A 17,756-nucleotide genomic window follows, 5' to 3' on the forward strand; every position below is an offset into this window, starting at 1 on the left:
TCGTTAACTGCACATGACCACGGTATCCTTCTGCCCTATGATAGTCAGGGTTATTGAATACCCCGTACAGTGAGTCATAAAACTCCAAACAACCAGTTCAAAAGTTTAGTGGGAAGAGAGACCTCTGAATTACCCAAGCCTGGGGTCGGGTAAATATTTAGTTCAACGCTCAACACGAACCAAACCAAAATCCTTTTTACTTTAAAATATCACATTTCCCGCTGAAAAAGCTTCATAATTTAAACTGCTTGGTCTTGTGCGTTCTGCTACTTATAAAAAAATTAGATCAATTTTTCCTAAAACAACTGCAGAACAACACAAAATTGGACGCGGCCGATTTCAAGGCTGCACATTTTCAACTAACTACTATTTCCGTTCTCAGCTAAAACACCATACTTTGCGATTTCAGGTTTATAGAAAAAAACGAAAACTAAGGAAGAAGAATTACTGAAAAGCAAAAAGCGGGAATAGGTTTTGGTGAAAGCAGTGACTAACATAGGATAGGCGCTCTTTGTACATGGCGGTCGAAAACAAACGTTTGGAATTGATAAATTGTTTCGTCACAATGTACAGCGGAAAAGACAAAGAACATTGTAAAAGTGACGTAAGCAAGAAATTTGAAGCGATGAATAATTGCATCTACGTAAAGATTCGACAGCAGCCGAGAAAACATCATAATATCTGGTTGAAGCACAGCTGGAAACTTTTTAATTCTTCAGTTTCAACTTTCCGCATCCATTTTCCAGGCTCGGACCCGGAAGTCTAACAAAGATTGTAGGGAACCAAGAAAACCGCGGCTCGCACGAGCTATTACGTAACAATGAGATAACAATACGAATTGTTTTGTGCAAGTTTACATAGTGGGGGTTTACCCTCTATTGAAACTCCAGGTGGGTTTATCCGAAGAGGAAGTTTAGCCGTGGAAATCTTCCCTTACTTCGCTTTGTTCAAGATGGAAACGTGGGGGTGACGGAATGGTTTCCGGTGCGAGTGCCAAGTAAAAGCAGCGAGCCACAGCGCCGCCGTGCGGGCGTCGCTAAATCGGAATTTATATTCTTTTCCCTTGAGCAGAAGTTGAACGACGAGGATGTCGGGATTTGCCGGCGCTGTTTTGAAAGATTCCCCGCGAACCTGGATCGCCTTGAGTCGGTCAGAACCCTCGGAATCACTCTGGAACCACGAGAAAATCCCGTCAGAACCGAGACGGAAGAATTTCTCCTCAAATTTCTTTGATCCTTTGCTGTATTTGAAACCATAACCTGAAAAAAACAAATGAACGACTTTAGTCGTTTGAGGCGAAACGAATTTAATCGGCAAAAATCACTTTAACCATCAACATGACTGACATAAGATCTTTTAGTTTGTCAAACAAATCCAGCAAAATTATTTTTATTTTATTTGAAAGCCTCAAAAAAGTGTATAAATTTTAGTTGAGACCCGTCACGAAATTCCAGCAATGCATCCAACCCGAAAGCCCTCACCTTCCATAGAGGGAGCAACGAAGCAGAACTGGGAAAGGGCAGTGAGCCACTGGTAAGCCTGGAGTTCATGACTGGTCCTCAGTGCGTACAAACCGTCGTTACCCTGGATAACCACAAGTCGCTTCCGTTCGATTGAAACGTACCGGTGTGCCAAGTGAATGGAGGCACTTTTACTCAGACTTGCTCGGTTCGTTGCCACGCGCATAATCCCGTCTTTCACTTCGACGTAATGACGCGTGAATGACGTCAGAAGCTCAATGTCGTTCGAAAGATCTGAGAAAAAAATTAAATAAATCAGACAACAGTTAAAATACCAACAAAAAACAAAAAAGAATTTGGATTGAGAATCTGGAACCGCTACGCACAAAATCTCTGCGGTAACATGGAAATTCAACAACCCAGAACATATTTGTCTCTACCAGGATTTGAACCCACGTTATCCAGCACGTGAATTTTTTTAACTTTTTTATGTCAACACCGGTATTTGAACCCAGGTTATCTCGTCCACGAATCCCGGTCGGCTTTTCTTCGTGGTGTATTGGTCGCGCGCTCTATCCACCATGTGATTGGCAACCAAGGTTTTCTCTTTCGAAACAAGCTCGCTGTCTGTCGGCTGCCGGCAAACGCAAATCACCAGCGCCACACAGCGGTTGCTTTACCGACAATGACGCCCGCTAGATGGCGAGCGTCATCCTTCAAAATCACACAGCGTTGTTTTTTTACATGAAAGGGTATCTGGACTCGAATCCCGGTATGGCCAAAAAAGCAAAAAAAAATCAGTCACAATTATTGCTGGGTTTTATTACCGGTTACCATAGTAACCAACTTTTATTATCACATTATCTCGGTATTGTTCAATCCTTTATAAGTTTCATTCCTTACTTATTCCCAAGTCTACGTTCCCACACTTCATACGTGATGGTGAGATGCCTTGTGTGATCGGGTTGGATGGTTGAACTGGTGATACCTGGGATAAACAACAAAGTTTAAGTGATGACAACTAATGTAATTCTCCACATACCCCGCATATAAACGTATGACGCTTGCTAGTTTTTAATGAGGAGGTTCAAACACAGCGAAGCCCCAGTCAACCTTACTACAGTAACTGTTTACAATCAATATTCCACTTGTTACATCACACATACTTCATTGTGAGGTGTGACGTCATATTACCTTGTGATCATATTTACTCGAATGCATTTGTTCCAAACGCTTTAAAAGTTGATATTACAACGAGATCAGTGGGTTGCCTACAAACACACATTACAATCTATCAGAGTAGTTTAAGAGGCGGGTGTTTTGTTAAGCAGTCGTGACAAGGTTTCAGTGGATATTTTTCCAATCAACAAACGCGCGTTGGACGTGACCTTCATGCCACGTGTTATGACAGCGGGAGAGAAACAACTCAAGCAAAACATTTGTCCCCACTCCCAGTGCTGGTTTAACGCCACGCTGACATCAAGGCAAATTGTGACGTTGATACACTTGTATTCCATTAAACGAGCAAAGAACTAAAGAACATGGCGGTAAGTTCATATTTTTTTCAAAGTCAAGCAAAGCAATTATATTCCGATGTTAAGAAGTATATTAAATGGTTGCTGACTTTTGAATCCTAAAATTACGCAATTGTCTGAGCAAAGGTCTTGGTTGCCTAATGGTAAATCCGACACTGTCCATTACAAATTACAGTTTGTATTATCGTAGCGTACACTCAAAGTTATTTAATTTCCTTGTTGTATATAAGCTTGAATCGTATTTGAGACCGCCACATTTTCAACATAAAACAACAAGACATGAATCAGTTTAATCATCCAACGTAAATGCAAATGGCTGTAGTTTTTCCAAAGGTAGGCTACAACCCATCCCTCATATTGAAACGCTTCTAATCGCAACAGAACTAAATAGGTTGGAATTTGAGATATCAAGCTTCATTGGTTTTGCATACACATATGTAAGTGGGATAACCCTAGGGAGTGGCCGTTGGCTCCCCACAAACCCCAGCCCGAACAAACATCAAAGGAAAAGGTCACAAGGTTCGTTTGCCTCTACAGAGCTAAGTTATTCAATATTATACCGACATTTTTATATTTCGACATAACTTTAGTGTTTCGAGTAACAACAATTCAATATTTGCAGGAAACGATTAATCTACATCCCCAACTAACCCAGAAAGTAACGAAGCGGGGAAAGTTTAACATTAGAACCAAAACACGTGTTTAAACTTTGAAGCAACGTCATTACCACACGACTAAACTATTGCTTGGAGTCAAACTTCACCAGTTGCCAAACCTCGTTTATCAACGACAACAGCGTCGAATACACGCCATTATGACGAACATTTGGGTTCGTGAATAAATTTGGTTCCCCAATGTTGGTTGCTTTGATATAAATGGATGAATGACATCAAGACACGAGGGAGGAATTTTTACCACAAATAAATGTTTTAGTTGAAGCAGTTACTTGTAATGGTGACACGACTCTGCTCACTTTGTTGCAACTTGCAATTATTATACGCAGTCTGTACCAAAGTACCGACATACAAAGTATTTCGTGTTTTTACATGGAAACTTACAATGCATATTTTAATCATAAATTATTGCTGTATTCTCTATCGAAAGCTTTTGGCTCGCGAAGAAACCAATATTAAACTAAATATGGACTAAAATCCACACTTCTATTGAACAAGCTTCGGGCAACATTAAAACATCAGCACGCCTGAATCTATGGCAGCAAGCTATTCAACTCGTCTTACCTGCAAGCTGGAAAATAACTGTTGCTGTTGTTGTATTTGCTGTTGTATCTGCTGTTGTTGTTGTTCGATTTGTTGTTGTAGTTGTTGTTGTTGTAGAAGTACTTGTTGTTGTTGTTGCTGTTGCTGGGATTCCAGAGAGTTCATTTGTTGACTGATGTCAGGATACAACTAAAATAAATTCAACTAAATATTAAAAATATTGTAAGAAAGTGTGGTAAATATTTCACAACGAATAAAACGCAATATATTAAAATAAATTACGCCATGTTTTTGTAAAATGCGGGAGGAAGTGAGTGGCAGGAATCGCGCCAATGAATTTAAATTTAGTTTGAACATTGCGCCAGGAAGATGTTAACAAACGAAACACGCGATTCATTCTCCTTAAGGTCGTGTTGCGAATACATGACTTGAATCACAAGCAACAACTAAACCGCTGCAAGTTGCAATGCAGAATGCACATTACCCTGGCTGTGCATTGACAACGTGGTGTTTGGGACAGAATAAATGATTTTGATTTAATATTTTAAGCAACACACGTCATCATAATTACTCGACATCCAAAAAAACTCGAACGACTTTTAATTTATTACAAGCTTAAGATTTTTGAAGGCAAGTTCTTTGTAATTATTCGTTGGATCATAAAACAGTTGCATGGTTAAGTTTGAAATAAAACCAATGAAGTTGGTGCAAATCACACAATAATTTTCCCTAACGATGCATCTCCATAGACAAGTCAAAAAAATCAGTCGGTTTGGATTTTGGATTTTCAGCGACCAAAGTTACTGCTTGAAACGCAAAGCTTACTTTTATAATGCGAGCGATTAAATTAAACTCGTTTACCTCCGGTGCAATGGGTGCTGAAGGCGTCGCTGATCCATCGGCATTGGTGAAGTTTTCCGGCAGTGGGGAATAAGGAGGTGGGCTATCCATTGTTGAGCTTAAGTGAAGACCACACTTAAAATTAAAAGGTATGAAATCCCAACCTAAGCCTATTCAAAAAGAAACCCATAATACAGAATTAACCGCACGTAATATCGCCTCTTTGTGAAGAATGCAAAGAAAACACAACCCTTCAGTTCATTCAGTCAAACCCATGCAAGCTCTGTCACTGCAGCCTGACACTTCCTATGACTTCACAATAGACTGCTACACTGCGTCACAGAAGCTCTGACGTACGTGCATCGGGATGGGTGATAATGCGGTCTGTGTCACGACATAACGTTAGTTAAATACGGGTGGAAGTAGAGGAAATGCAATTTGTGGCCACGATTGACATGCAATACCGCATGTCTGCAAAGGAATTGACACCAGAACTGGGTTCACATTTCGGAATTAAATCGTTTTGTGAAGTCTACAGACACATATACACACTACACAACCAAACTTAACAATACACATAATTAACACACCTGTTATAGTTTACGAACGATCATTCACGTTGTGTTTAATTCCCACACAACCGTCAGTTGAGAATGTACAAAAGTTAATCATTGTAAATACAACAAATAGAAATAATGTTTGAGACGATTCGTTTCTACTCAGTACTAACATTAAAAGCAACGAGGACATCAGTAAAACATTAACTAACGCCATTCCGCCCAACTCGAACCTGCTTTATGTCATGTTGATAAACCCCATGTATTAACACCGTGTTGCCTTCTAGAAGTTCAGACAAAATCTAATAGATTTAGAAGCTGTATACGCGTACCTCGTCATGCATTACAATGCTGCAAACAACCAGCTATTACAGGAACTTGCAAGAAGAGGTTCACATATCTTCGTGTAACGAAGCTGGCAACCAGTTTCAACACAAGTATTCAATCATGTTGTTACGAATGTTACCATGTCTGTCTTGGCCAGTTATTTATAACCTGCTACTATATGATTCACATGTGAAAGTTTGAAACGTTGATTGCAACAACCTAAACCTGGTCCATTACATCAATAGGGTGTGTGCAGTTAGTACAAATACTATATCGTAACTTATTGCTTTAAAACACCTTTACATATTGTATGGAGCTCATAAGATTGTGACGCTTACGCAAAATGGGCGTTTATTACTTTCACCTTTTCAAAGAGGCCAATTTGGGACGGAGAGAGCCATTAAGGACCGCCACGACTATAATTCCGCCCAACAAGCTGTTAAACCTTCCAAAATCGATAATCGTTCTTTTGAGTTTACCCGCTGTTACGACCACAAGCACTGAATGTAGAACTGCGTTTATCAAACACTAGTCCTTGATTTTGGCAATACGATCAATATTACAAAAACGAATATATATTATTGGTTAACGATTAGGTAACATCGCTTAATTTCGAATAAATTTCGTGTTTTGCGGCAAGCCTAGCACTTGAAAGAAACTGTACTGACAACATAGACAACGTTGCCATGGCCCCAAGCTAAAAAGATAACAGTCTACTGAGCAAAGCAGAACTGGTCGCTTCACTTCCTTCAAAACCTGACCGTTAATCACTCTTTAAAATCTGGTTACGCGCATATGAAAGTACTGACTTTCACATTTTGAAAGGCAGTAGTACACAAACATTCCAGTGGTAAACAAGTCTTAACAAACTTCATCCACTTAACTTCCAAGAACTTGAACAAGCACAACAAAACTATTACAGAAAATTTGCTTTTGTAGTAATCGCTGATACCGGAAAAGACGCGCCAATTTCCTCACAAAACAGCACGAACTTCCATCAGCTATCAGCTGTCACGACTGGAAAGGGTTATCACACGAGAGCAGCGAAGCGTAAAGTTACATTGTGACGTATATTTGGCGGGTTATTTTTGCCTCTGAGTGCTGGCAACTAGCAGGTCACGAGACTAGCACGCCGGAGTTAGCGGAGTAAACGCTGCTCATTCTTTACATTGCAAACATCCCGAAAGCACTTGAGCTAAACGACCGCCTGCTGTAAGTCGATGACTCTGACGTCACCATCAAGTAAGTAAACAAACCCTTTCAGTCGACTGAAGGGTCGTTATTTTCGCGCAGGTCACGCGGATTGACGTAAGCAGCACGTGACAATTGTTATTTCTGTTTGTAACTCGTTGTGAAGTTGGAAAAAAACATGACTGTGCGTTTGCAAAGAAAACAGTTGACTCTAAGCTTTTGGCATTACTAGGTCTGGTATTACTAGCAACTTTGCAGCGTCACGCATAAATACACACAACTTAAAAGGTCTCGCAGTTTTTCTCAAAACTCCTAAAATATCTCGGTTTCGGCGACGCTTGGATGGTTTTTGTGAAATCTCAACAAATGGAAACTTTCAAAAACACAGTAGCGGGAATTTCCAGACCTATACGAGCAACACGGGAGTGTTTGTTAAAATCGCCTTCGCGCCGCGCTCTCATTAATTCACGTGACCCCCCTAGTTCGCCAGGCGGGAATTTCCAATTGTTCGCGTTTCCGTTCTTCTGTACATCAACATTTCTCGTTGACGGCGCGGAATATTTTAGTAACGGGGAAGGTTGATTGCCACCTGACATATTTGCTGGAATTTCTGTGAAAATCTTGGACAAATACAATGTAGTGAAGTGGTGTTCGAACTTCTCTTTCCAACTCCATTCAGTAAATTCACGTCTAACTAAGTTAACCTGAATTTAGGACATATTTTGTTTAGAAATTGATACCTTTTTGTTTTAAGACTTCTTTTGTGATGTCATAAGTGCAGGCCATTGTCGTTGATAAAATTTAGTCCCAAGATTCGAAATATTTTTCACATTGTCTCGGGCGCGCAATTAAGTGATTGATGTCAACCCTAACTCCTGCAAGAGGAGCCACCAATCATTGATTATCAATAATTTATTGCACCAATAAAAAAGCACCATGTGGCGTAATACACATGATGACGTCACAAGAGGCGTTCGTAAAAAAGGAGGTAAGCGTTGCTTGACAACGCTTTGGATTGAGAAGATCTGGATACAATTGTATCGCTGATGTGGTACCATACGCCCTCTGGTGGTGATTTAAATTCCGAACCTGAGAAAAGTAACGAGGTGACGCTGGTGTCATGGATTAATGAAAAACTTTTACCAACCTTCACCATTTGCAGTAGCGCACTTCTCCGGGCAGGTTAAAAGTGTCGAAAGCCGCTCGTTTGTGGGTCGCACTTTTACGTAGGCGGTGTAGTGCCCTCTGCTGAGACTTCCAGAATGTTCGACAATCCCGTACAAGTGATAAAGAATTCGAGAACTTTCGTCTGCGAATTCCTGTTCATAGAGGAAGGTCACATGTAACTTAAAAATGTTACCGCGCCATAATTTACGCGGAAACCACGTCACAACATTGTGTCATTGGTGAGAACGAAAGGAAATATTAACCGTGAATCCTACGTTACATTTCACCAAACTCAAGTTGTTTCTTGAAATCGCGTATTGTCGTTGGGATTGATGCTCAATAATGGGATTGTACGAAACAAATCTGGCAAAATTAGCGCGCGAACAACAACAATGGAATAGAAATACGCCGGTATGGCGAAAATACAATCGGTGTGTGCATTTCGATCAATATGTAAATTTATGACGTCATCAAATCTGCAAAATCAGTGAATCGGATATTTTACGCGTTGTTATCCCTGAACATTTGTTACCATGCCTTGCGGGAGGCGGTTGTGGTTTAACTTTAATTTATTAAGTTTTCTTCGCATTGAAGATATAGGTTACAAACAGGGTTTGACTCGGACATCAAAATGAACGTGATGCCTTGCGATGACTCAACCAATTTTTGCATTGCAAGATTTTAATAAAGTCTCGGAAGGTCTTGCCAGCCCCGCCCACCATAAACTTTCAAACAATCTGACAATTAAAGTTAGTCGTCCGGTTACTTACAACGCAAGCTTCTGTACAGAAAGGAGCCAGATTCAATTCCAACGGGATTTTGACATGTTTATTAACTTTCCGTAAATTGTATCCAACCTTTAAAATATCCGTTAGTTAGTTGACTTATTGGGTTGATTTAAGTTCAACAGACAAACCATAAAGAATTTACTTGACTGTAAATCTGGTAAATTGTTTTCAATAAAACCAAAACATATTTCCGAACATTTAATATTAAAGTTTAAAAATCAGTTTGTAGAAAACCTGGTGAAACCGTTTGAGGTGAATTATGAGTACAGGTGGTGGGTGACTGATCATCATCTGCTTGCTGGCACTGCAGTACACAACCTTCTTCTTATCTGGAATACACATTAAAGACATCACATGCACATTTAAATTATACTTTTAAACATTACTGTGTATATTTTACAGAAGATTACCCCTTACTGTGTGAAATTCATTAACATTCACCACAAGTGATGACAACAATAAGTCTAAAATACATCATGTTTGGCAAAACCTTCACATTCTCAAGGGAATTCCGATTTCTCTTGAAATTAGTGAGTTAAAGATTCACAAAAATAACAAAGATAATTTGTAAGAATTCTAATTCCCCTTTAATGGAATACCTTCCTCACAAGTTAACAATTCCAAGCAAACAAATGTAATTAATGTTTTAAAACTAACCTGATGTGTTTTGTTTCCTGGTGCAAGTTTCACATCCAAACATGTTACTTCCAGTCAACATTTCAGCCATCGTAAACTGATGCAAGCACGATTCCACAGAACACTCCTGATGAAAAATGCCTTGTTTACTTTCATATATATGGTGTTATACAATTCACAAATGCTTTTCTAGTCCAAGTATTCTCATTTAAAAATATTGTTAATGTAACCCCTCGTTAATGTAGCATGAAATATAGAATTTCCACACAATGTCCATTCTGGGGTCACATTCCATAATATACTTGTGACATAACAATAAAAAATCACACATTATTGTCCTGGGGAATCAGATTTTATTTCAAGATGATCATATTGATCTAGGACTGGTATTTAATGATGCTTCCAGGGGGTGCAAAGATGCCGGTTATAATTTATATCAGAAGGGGAAGTGGGAAAGGGGAGCAGACAAGTTAAGAATAGCTGGGAATGCCTGATGTGGATTTCACTGTGTTGTTTTATCACAAATCACATGGTTACTTGGTCACGTGGTTGGTATCTTGTTCCTAACGATTGCGGTAAGTCTCGACAGAATGAAGTTCTCTGCTTGACCACTTGGTGGCAGACTGGAGTGTCAAACAGTGATTCTGGAGTGAGTTTCTTCAAAACAGGAAAAAAATTAGCTAAAAAGCTAAAATAAATTTACATTAAAATTATACATAAGAAAGCGCATGTTGTGAACAACATGTAGAAAATACCCCGGTTATTAAAGAGTTTTTTGTGTTTGCTCATAAATTAAAGCCATGTCAAAACCCCAGAAACTAATCATGTCTTTTTGCCACAAAAAACAAAAATTACACCAATGTTCTGTTAAAATCATCAAAGCCATACAAAAACCTACGAGGACAAATAATGAGGATGTTTGTATCATAATTTACTTGGGGAAGTTATATATCACCTTGATAAGTACAGTGTGTTGTTTGGTTATTGCAAACATTTTTAACCCCAGGAACACACATTGTAGTATCATCTCACCTTGTTTAACTTAACTGGTGATGACATATTAATTTCAACATTCTGTTCAACTTCACTACTGCTGTCTTTCTCCGTTGTGTTCTCGTGTTCACTGCATGAACTTTCACCACTTGAGTGTGCTGGAGGGGTGACAGCAGCTCCCTCTGGTGGCAAATCACAGGTAGACACTGGTTGGTCACGCGGAAGTTCAACATTTGTTGCGACAACAGCGCCACCTTTAACCTAAAATTAAAAAAGATTTTATAATTTTACAAAAAAAACAAATTTTCTTTTGTTTAACAGTAACAAACTTGCAAATAATCAAAATATTTCTTAAGCCAGGGCTTACAAAAAATAAACTGGCCACCGGTCATGATATTAGCATGATACTTGACTTAATTTTCAAATTTAATGCACTGCAATATGAGAAAGTTCCACAGTAGAGCTTTGATTTCAATTTACAAAGACTATTTGCAAAACTTTTATGTGTTCTACACAGACAACCACTTTTGTTATACAAACAATGGCATTATTGTTTATTGATAGGATATTGCTTTTTAGAGTGTCTGAAAATCATTTATGAGGATTTTACACATGACCTAATCAATATTTTGGAAAATAGAATCAGAAAATAATTTTGTTTCTTTCCTACTTTTTTTTCTCCAGGAGAAATATTAACTTGTTCTTCCGTGTGTGAGAGATTTAAAGAAGAAAGAGCGTCGCACAACACACTCTCAGCTATTTCTGATGCAAGGCAAGCAAGCCCTTCATCCTCTACAAATACCAGAAAATTAATTACAATAATTAATATTGTTGCAGTAATTAGTTTTTCCCCAATTAGCAGAGATTTTTCCTTATTGCAGATTGTAACAGTAAAGCAATATCAGATATTATTCTGTTGAATTTATCAAAATAAAAATTGACTTCAAGTTTAAACAACAAAAGTTAAATTGATCCAATAAGTTACCACTTTGTTTCTCTGTGTTATTAATTAATTGCTGTTTGTGCCTGAAGTTTTGCCGACTTTGTTTTTTTGCTTCTCGCTTTGCTTTCTTCCGTGCATGTTTGCTTTCGGGGGTGCTAAAAAAAGGGGACAATTAATATTTCAGAATTCAACAAAACACCGGGTCAAATGGTGTTTATCACAAACAGACAAAAAACTATAAAACAAAAAAGGAATTCATGTAATACCCCGAACTTGATATCCAGAATGTGGAAAACAACACTTGAATTAAATTTTAAAATTGTCAGCATATTAAGCTCTTGAGATTATTTAAACTTCAAATTAAAACATCTGTAGAGGAAGTTGTAGCAGCGGAAGCTTCTCAAATTACCATGATACAGAAGTTGGGAGAGGGAATAAATTAAATTTAACAATAAATATTGTTATTCATAAACTGTTGTGATGGCAAGCACATAACAATACACAATATTTACACATGAAGAACATGAAGTCTATGCTGTCACGAACCTTGTGTTGTTATTTGCCTTCCCAGAAACCTCATTGTTGGTTTCTCCATTCACATGGTTGGTTGTGGTCCCATTGGTTTTGTGACGATGTTTAAAAGTGTGTTTGTCGTCGATTATAGGCAATGAGATGTCACAAAATGGTTCAGTGACCCCGGTAACCTGTGGTGCAAATTTAACGATGAGTCATGAAAATTATTTTAACATTAAGTGTTATTATTGCATAAAACTACTGCATCTGTTGAAATCATTTAATTATGTTTAAATTTGATTAATTGTAATTTTAAAACTTCTTTAACATTCAAGAAAACAAAGTTTTTGCTTTAATATTTAGAACAACTTATTTTAATATGGTGAATTTATAATTGCTTAATTCCCAGTAGTGAACTAAATCTCATTTCACATTTTCTTTATTGAGAAACAAAATTTATTTATTGCCATTAATAAACCAAATATGTTCTAAACAAAAATTAGAAAAAAAATCATTTGTGGAAACACGAAACCAGGTAAAACCCATGATATGAACTTACTGTCCCACACTCATCACACAGAACTGAGCTTAACAAAGTTCCACCAAACACAATATCAACCAGAGAAAGTTGTTTTTCAGAAACTTCGATCCCATAAGCTTTAATTTTCCTTTTTGTTTCTTCATCAACGTCTTTCGCATTCGCTCGTTCCAAATTAAAAGCTCGCAAGATTCCAAGTTTTTTTCTCTGGGAAAAAAGGTTTCTAATGAAACATCAGCAAAACCAACTTTACTCAGATAATTTACAAACAAATTATTGAGCTGTTGAGCTTAATGGTCAAAGACAGTAAAATTCATTGAAGGTTATTTTAATTCCTTTATTGGTTGTTGTAACAAAAACACAGTTTCCCACAGCAAATGCAGATCAAACACATTTGATTTTACAAATTAATATTTTAAGACAAAGTAGGTTACCTTAATATCCTCAGACTTAACAGCATCAAAAAGTGAATGCAACAATTCCTGACTATCCTGTTGCTGATAGCCCTGAAATCTCGCGTTTCTGCGTAATTTCAAAATATAAATTTTTGTTTCCGACATTAATTTCCCCCAAAACTGTTATATATTTTAGATATAAGCTAATTGTCATAAATGCAAAAATAAACACAGTATTCCATACATGGTTACACTGACTTGTTGCAAATCTGGGTGAACAATGCCTTAGGGCTGATGACCCTTGACCTCTGAGCCTGTCTTCGTTGGTTGGTATGTGTCGGTGTGTTTTGCAAAGAAACTGCCGACTCCATAAAGTTCAATAATGCCTGGGTCGTCGGGCCGAATATTCCTGGGGTTAAAGTTAGGGAAGGCACATTTTCTTCGTTTGGTGAAATCGTCAGTGGAGCTCGACTGTCAGTGAGTTTCTTGTGATGTTTTAGAACAGCATGGAGTGAAGCCGTTCGCCAAATATTCTAAAACAACAACGGACAAAATCAAACTGATGTCCATAGCATTAGATACAACAAACTAATATGCAAAGTTGGACTTTTTTATTTAGCTTTAATGGTTTCAGTCACTACAAAAAACATTCACCAACAACCAGAAAATATGCTTTCAATTACTTTGTACACATGAAATATTTAGTTATTCAAAAAAAACATAATTAAGCTACATTTTCACTTAAAACCAAACAGAGGCAACACTGAGGTCAAACTACCTGCATGACACTGTTAAAGAAACAAGTATTTCCAAGATTTTGCAACCCTAAGGGCTGAGGGAATTGGGAAAAATCAGCAACTTTTGCATCCTTGCTGTTCTCCACCAATAAATTTGTTTCTTCATAACTTGCTAAAAAACAATTTTTTTTCTATTAACACATTTCAAATTTATTATCTTACTTCTAACATTTTTTCATTATTCTTTCAAAAACCTACTTTCAGTTTCATCATTGTCAGATACAATGTTGTTGTTTGTTGTTGTTCTTGTCATACTTTTTTGTGTTTGTCTTGCATTGTTCCTGCGTTGTTTCACACGTTTCTTAACCATGTTTGTATTTTAGTTTTTCTAACCTTTGGTCAAAAAAACAACAAAAAAATACTAAAAAACGGCAACAGCCGACAAGTTTGAAAAAATATGTCATATATTTGCAATTTTATCAAAAATTTGACAAACTATGCAAAAAATAAACAATTCAAGTCAACATTCTTAGAGCTCCAAAAGTAAGTGCTAGTAAGGAGTTTTTAAACTACTAATTATGTTGTTTTAAAACTGAACCAGCCCATGGATTTGATTCGTAATTTTGCGTAACACGTTGCACATTCAACAGCTGCACTGATGAGACAGGTCGAAACAGTGCATGCACACAGCACAGCTCTCCAATATTATGGCTCTTTGCACATACGTTACACATTATTTACTCATAAATAAAAAAAACTAATGTTATTACACACACAACTTCTGCAATATTATTGACCGCATAAAACAATCGTGACATCACGTATATTAAGCGAAGTTCCGCTTTCCGATAAATCAGCAATGATTTTGCAGGTAGACACAATATGATGTTAATTACAGGACTCTGTTCCGCATGAGAAATTTCATAACATAAGTTAGTTTTGAATTATCTGAGAACATTTTTTGGACGTAAAATATTTCATGTTAAACGCTGGTAATTTTATTTTGTTAGGTTGAGAATTTGTCCTTTTTTTGTTGCATTTTAAAGCAGATGATACCAGCGTGGACTTGTCAACATTTAACGCTTACCGTAAAAAATATTTAAATTAGGGGTTTCCCCCAATATGAAACAAAATTTATTTTTGTAGAACAATTAATTTTTTTGTGTAAACCAGAGAAGAAAAATTAAATGAAAATACAGTAGCTGATCATAAATCAGTTACCCTTTATTTGATGACTTGAATTGGAACAACATTTAAAGTTCTTTAACGCACAGTAATGCCTGTGGTAAAATTCACCACAGCTGTGGGTTCGATATCAAAACATTACCTTGAAAATTATAAAACCAACCAAGTTGAGATATGTGAGTAAAGTAATGTCGCAGGAACTTAAGTTTGTGAAGGGTTTCCTATTCTCGAGTTACAACGTATGGTAATGTAGAAAACGTGCCTCCTGGTGCGCATGACTTCATCGCCTTTACACCAGACGAACATCACGTTTGTTTGCAACATCCTGAAAGTTGCACCTCCATAGAAATATTAAATTGCAAGCTGCTAATTCTTTCGCGAAAAAAAGCAATGAAGAAATAATCAAATTTGTTCGTTTATTTTCATTTTTACAGAACGAAAATTCGATGCAGAAGTCTCCGAAGATTTCTTCTGCCGAAAAATCTGAATAAATAAAAACTCTGCAATAATATCTGGTTATTCATCATATATTGAAGGAAGTCCAAACCGCATGATTATTCATCGTTAATCGCAGTTACTTCAATAAGCCTAGTTTTTATGCTTGCCGCTCTCTAGATATTTTCTTATGGTTGAAAGATCACAAAAAAACTATTTGACAAATTCTAATTTTTCATGCAAACTTATTGACATAAACGCAGAACGTGGATTTCGTAAAATTATTCACAAAACTTACTTACGATTTTACCTTTTCTGTTTAATCATCCGACCTGTCAGCCTCCATCAGGATTCTTTCGATTAAATCTGAAAAATTATGGAAAGTGCAAAAATTAACACAAAATAAAATTGTTTAAAGTAAGCTGTAGAAATGACACTGTTTCAAACTGTACCTGTTTAAAGCTTACTTAAATATTATTGTCTCCATCGCTCAAAACAAGTTCCTTCACAAACTGTTACGAACCCGAATTTTGGTCTCCCCGTGTTAACCACTTGAGTTGTTCGAGGACGAACTGTGGAATCGGATGAGGGAAAGCAGGAGCTACGGGCAGATGGTTTGAGCTGGGTTGATATCCACGGGGGCCAGCATTCACACAGGCGACCAACATCAAAACTACGAGGAGAAATGATTTCATCATCATCTTATTGTCGACCTAAAAATACCGACAATCTGACGATTTACTTGATCCTCCAGATGCAAAAAACACAAATTATTTCTACAAAACAACGTCTTTTCCCTGTGCGTAACTTTCTGAGTGAACAAACTCTTCCACCTAAATATTGTCTGCAAGTGCCTACGTGATACCAACATATGTTACCGCAGGAAATTTGATTCAACACAACAGGGGTTGAGTCACTTAGATCATGCAGTAACCAAATGGTGCAAACAGTTTCTCGGCAAAGATATTTTGCTCTGGTAAACACAAACAAAGTCAAACTTTTGCTCTTTTTTGCATCTATAAATATTGTTTCTATAAATGCACACAAACGCCTTCCTTAAGTTTACGAGTCAAGTGAATACCTTTAACACGAAACGATATTTTGCAAACATTTGTTTGACTCAAAGCAACATGTGAGCAGACTGGATATTCACAAAGTCGTGCATATTTAACGCAAACCATCTGATTAATCTTTCTTCAATATTCCTCTACATGCGACCCCCTGACCTTAATCAATTGTTTTTAATCCGGATCCGGTTGTTGATTGTCGGAAGTTGTAATCGTGCCATCCATTGTAATTAAACCTAAAATCCGAACAACGTTTGCAACAAACCGATCGTCAACCAAATATGGAAAAATAAACCTCGCACATTTCACATATCTTCACTCGTTCGCATATACGGGACTTCCCAAACTTTTTGCCCTCACTTCCATTTAATTATTTGGATTTTTAGCGACCGTTCATATTTAACAGTCTTGAAAACGTAACCAATAAAAGGACTGAAAAACGTCACGGTCTATATGGTGACGTAACGTACGTGTTTGAAGATAGAGTTTGTGGAAGTTTACAGTCAAATGTTGTGTAAAATTGGTTTACCATAAAATTCCTCATAACGTCACGTTCGTGATGCATAGGTTGGATAATGTCTTTAATATATGCTCTCATTTTTATAATAAATTTTTAATAACCCGAACCGGAACTAAATCCGCATCACAAGCAGTTCACCTCCCTGTTTCATATTCTGTAGTCACAACGTATGTGGCTGAAGAGTTTCCCTCCAGAGAAATTTTAATTTGCTGCAAACAGCTCATTTTACGCCAACAAATCAACAAGGAAAGTCAGTTTCATTCTTTTATTTTTGTTTCATTTTTTCAGCCCGAATACGCAAAGCAACGTCCCTTCGAACTTTGTTGAACAATCTGAATAAATAAAAATGTCTGCAATAAAATCTGGTTGTAGTATTTGGCATTCGGCTCCACACAGATTAAAATCATCGTCATCTTTAATCTCAGTTAGTTCAGTGAATCTAATTTTGATAGTTTCGCTACAAGTTGTGATTTGGGAAACCCTGAGTTTTGCATTTGGTCAATTTTGCAACGCTTGAAAAAACTGACACTAGAAAATATTGTTCGACGCAAAACTTCTCGTCAAACCCGAATATTTCGGTTTAAACTCATTTACAATAAAGATTCTTGCTCGGTAGAACACGAATTTCGTAAAATTATTTCAAAAGTTTATTCATGCATTTAATGTCGCAGATTTTACCTCTACTGTTTAGTCATCCGACCTGTCGGCCTCC

The 17,756-nt window shown here is 37.3% G+C and overlaps 2 protein-coding genes across 3 annotated transcripts; both read right to left on the reverse strand.

The window, feature by feature from the left end:
- Positions 1-402: 402 nt before the first annotated feature.
- On the reverse strand, positions 403-5,245 carry LOC145893793 (uncharacterized). Its single transcript, XM_082982134.1, has 5 exons — positions 5,074-5,245; positions 4,234-4,401; positions 2,364-2,448; positions 1,482-1,754; positions 403-1,259 (listed from the first exon to the last, which is right to left on the reverse strand). Exons 1-5 carry the CDS (start codon positions 5,161-5,163, stop codon positions 934-936), a joined length of 942 nt encoding a protein of 313 aa, XP_082838260.1. The 5' UTR covers positions 5,164-5,245; the 3' UTR covers positions 403-933.
- A 2,785-nt stretch (positions 5,246-8,030) lies between these two features.
- On the reverse strand, positions 8,031-14,233 carry LOC145894488 (ubiquitin carboxyl-terminal hydrolase 16-like). 2 transcript variants are annotated; one of them, XM_082983097.1, is made up of 15 exons: positions 14,096-14,233; positions 13,879-14,009; positions 13,359-13,633; positions 13,140-13,227; positions 12,727-12,912; positions 12,201-12,358; positions 11,697-11,809; positions 11,382-11,503; positions 10,751-10,972; positions 10,256-10,375; positions 9,740-9,845; positions 9,317-9,411; positions 9,065-9,151; positions 8,281-8,446; positions 8,031-8,216 (listed from the first exon to the last, which is right to left on the reverse strand). In XM_082983097.1, exons 1-15 carry the CDS (start codon positions 14,205-14,207, stop codon positions 8,089-8,091), a joined length of 2,109 nt encoding a protein of 702 aa, XP_082839223.1. In that variant the 5' UTR covers positions 14,208-14,233; the 3' UTR covers positions 8,031-8,088. The 2 variants fall into 2 exon arrangements, with proteins under 2 accessions (XP_082839223.1, XP_082839222.1); XM_082983096.1 differs by having other exon boundaries at positions 8,275-8,446.
- Positions 14,234-17,756: the final 3,523 nt, after the last annotated feature.

This window comes from Ascidia mentula, chromosome 3 (assembly GCF_947561715.1).
Source record: "Ascidia mentula chromosome 3, kaAscMent1.1, whole genome shotgun sequence".
NCBI lineage: Eukaryota > Metazoa > Chordata > Ascidiacea > Phlebobranchia > Ascidiidae > Ascidia > Ascidia mentula.

Coding starts and splice junctions, on each gene's coding strand:
- LOC145893793 (XM_082982134.1), bottom strand. CDS start 5,163: ATGGATAGCCCACCTCCTTATTCCCCACTGCCGGAAAACTTCACCAAT. Junction 1,755..2,363: donor GAACGTAGACTTGGGAATAA/GTAAGGAATGAA, acceptor TTTTTTTCTCAG/ATCTTTCGAACGACATTGAG. Junction 1,260..1,481: donor CGTTGCTCCCTCTATGGAAG/GTGAGGGCTTTC, acceptor TGTTTTTTTCAG/GTTATGGTTTCAAATACAGC.
- LOC145894488 (XM_082983096.1), bottom strand. CDS start 14,207: ATGGTTAAGAAACGTGTGAAACAACGCAGGAACAATGCAAGACAAACA. Junction 9,846..10,255: donor GATACCAACCACGTGACCAA/GTAACCATGTGA, acceptor ATTTTTCATCAG/GAGTGTTCTGTGGAATCGTG. Junction 8,217..8,274: donor CGCTACTGCAAATGGTGAAG/GTTGGTAAAAGT, acceptor TACTTTTCTCAG/GTTCGGAATTTAAATCACCA.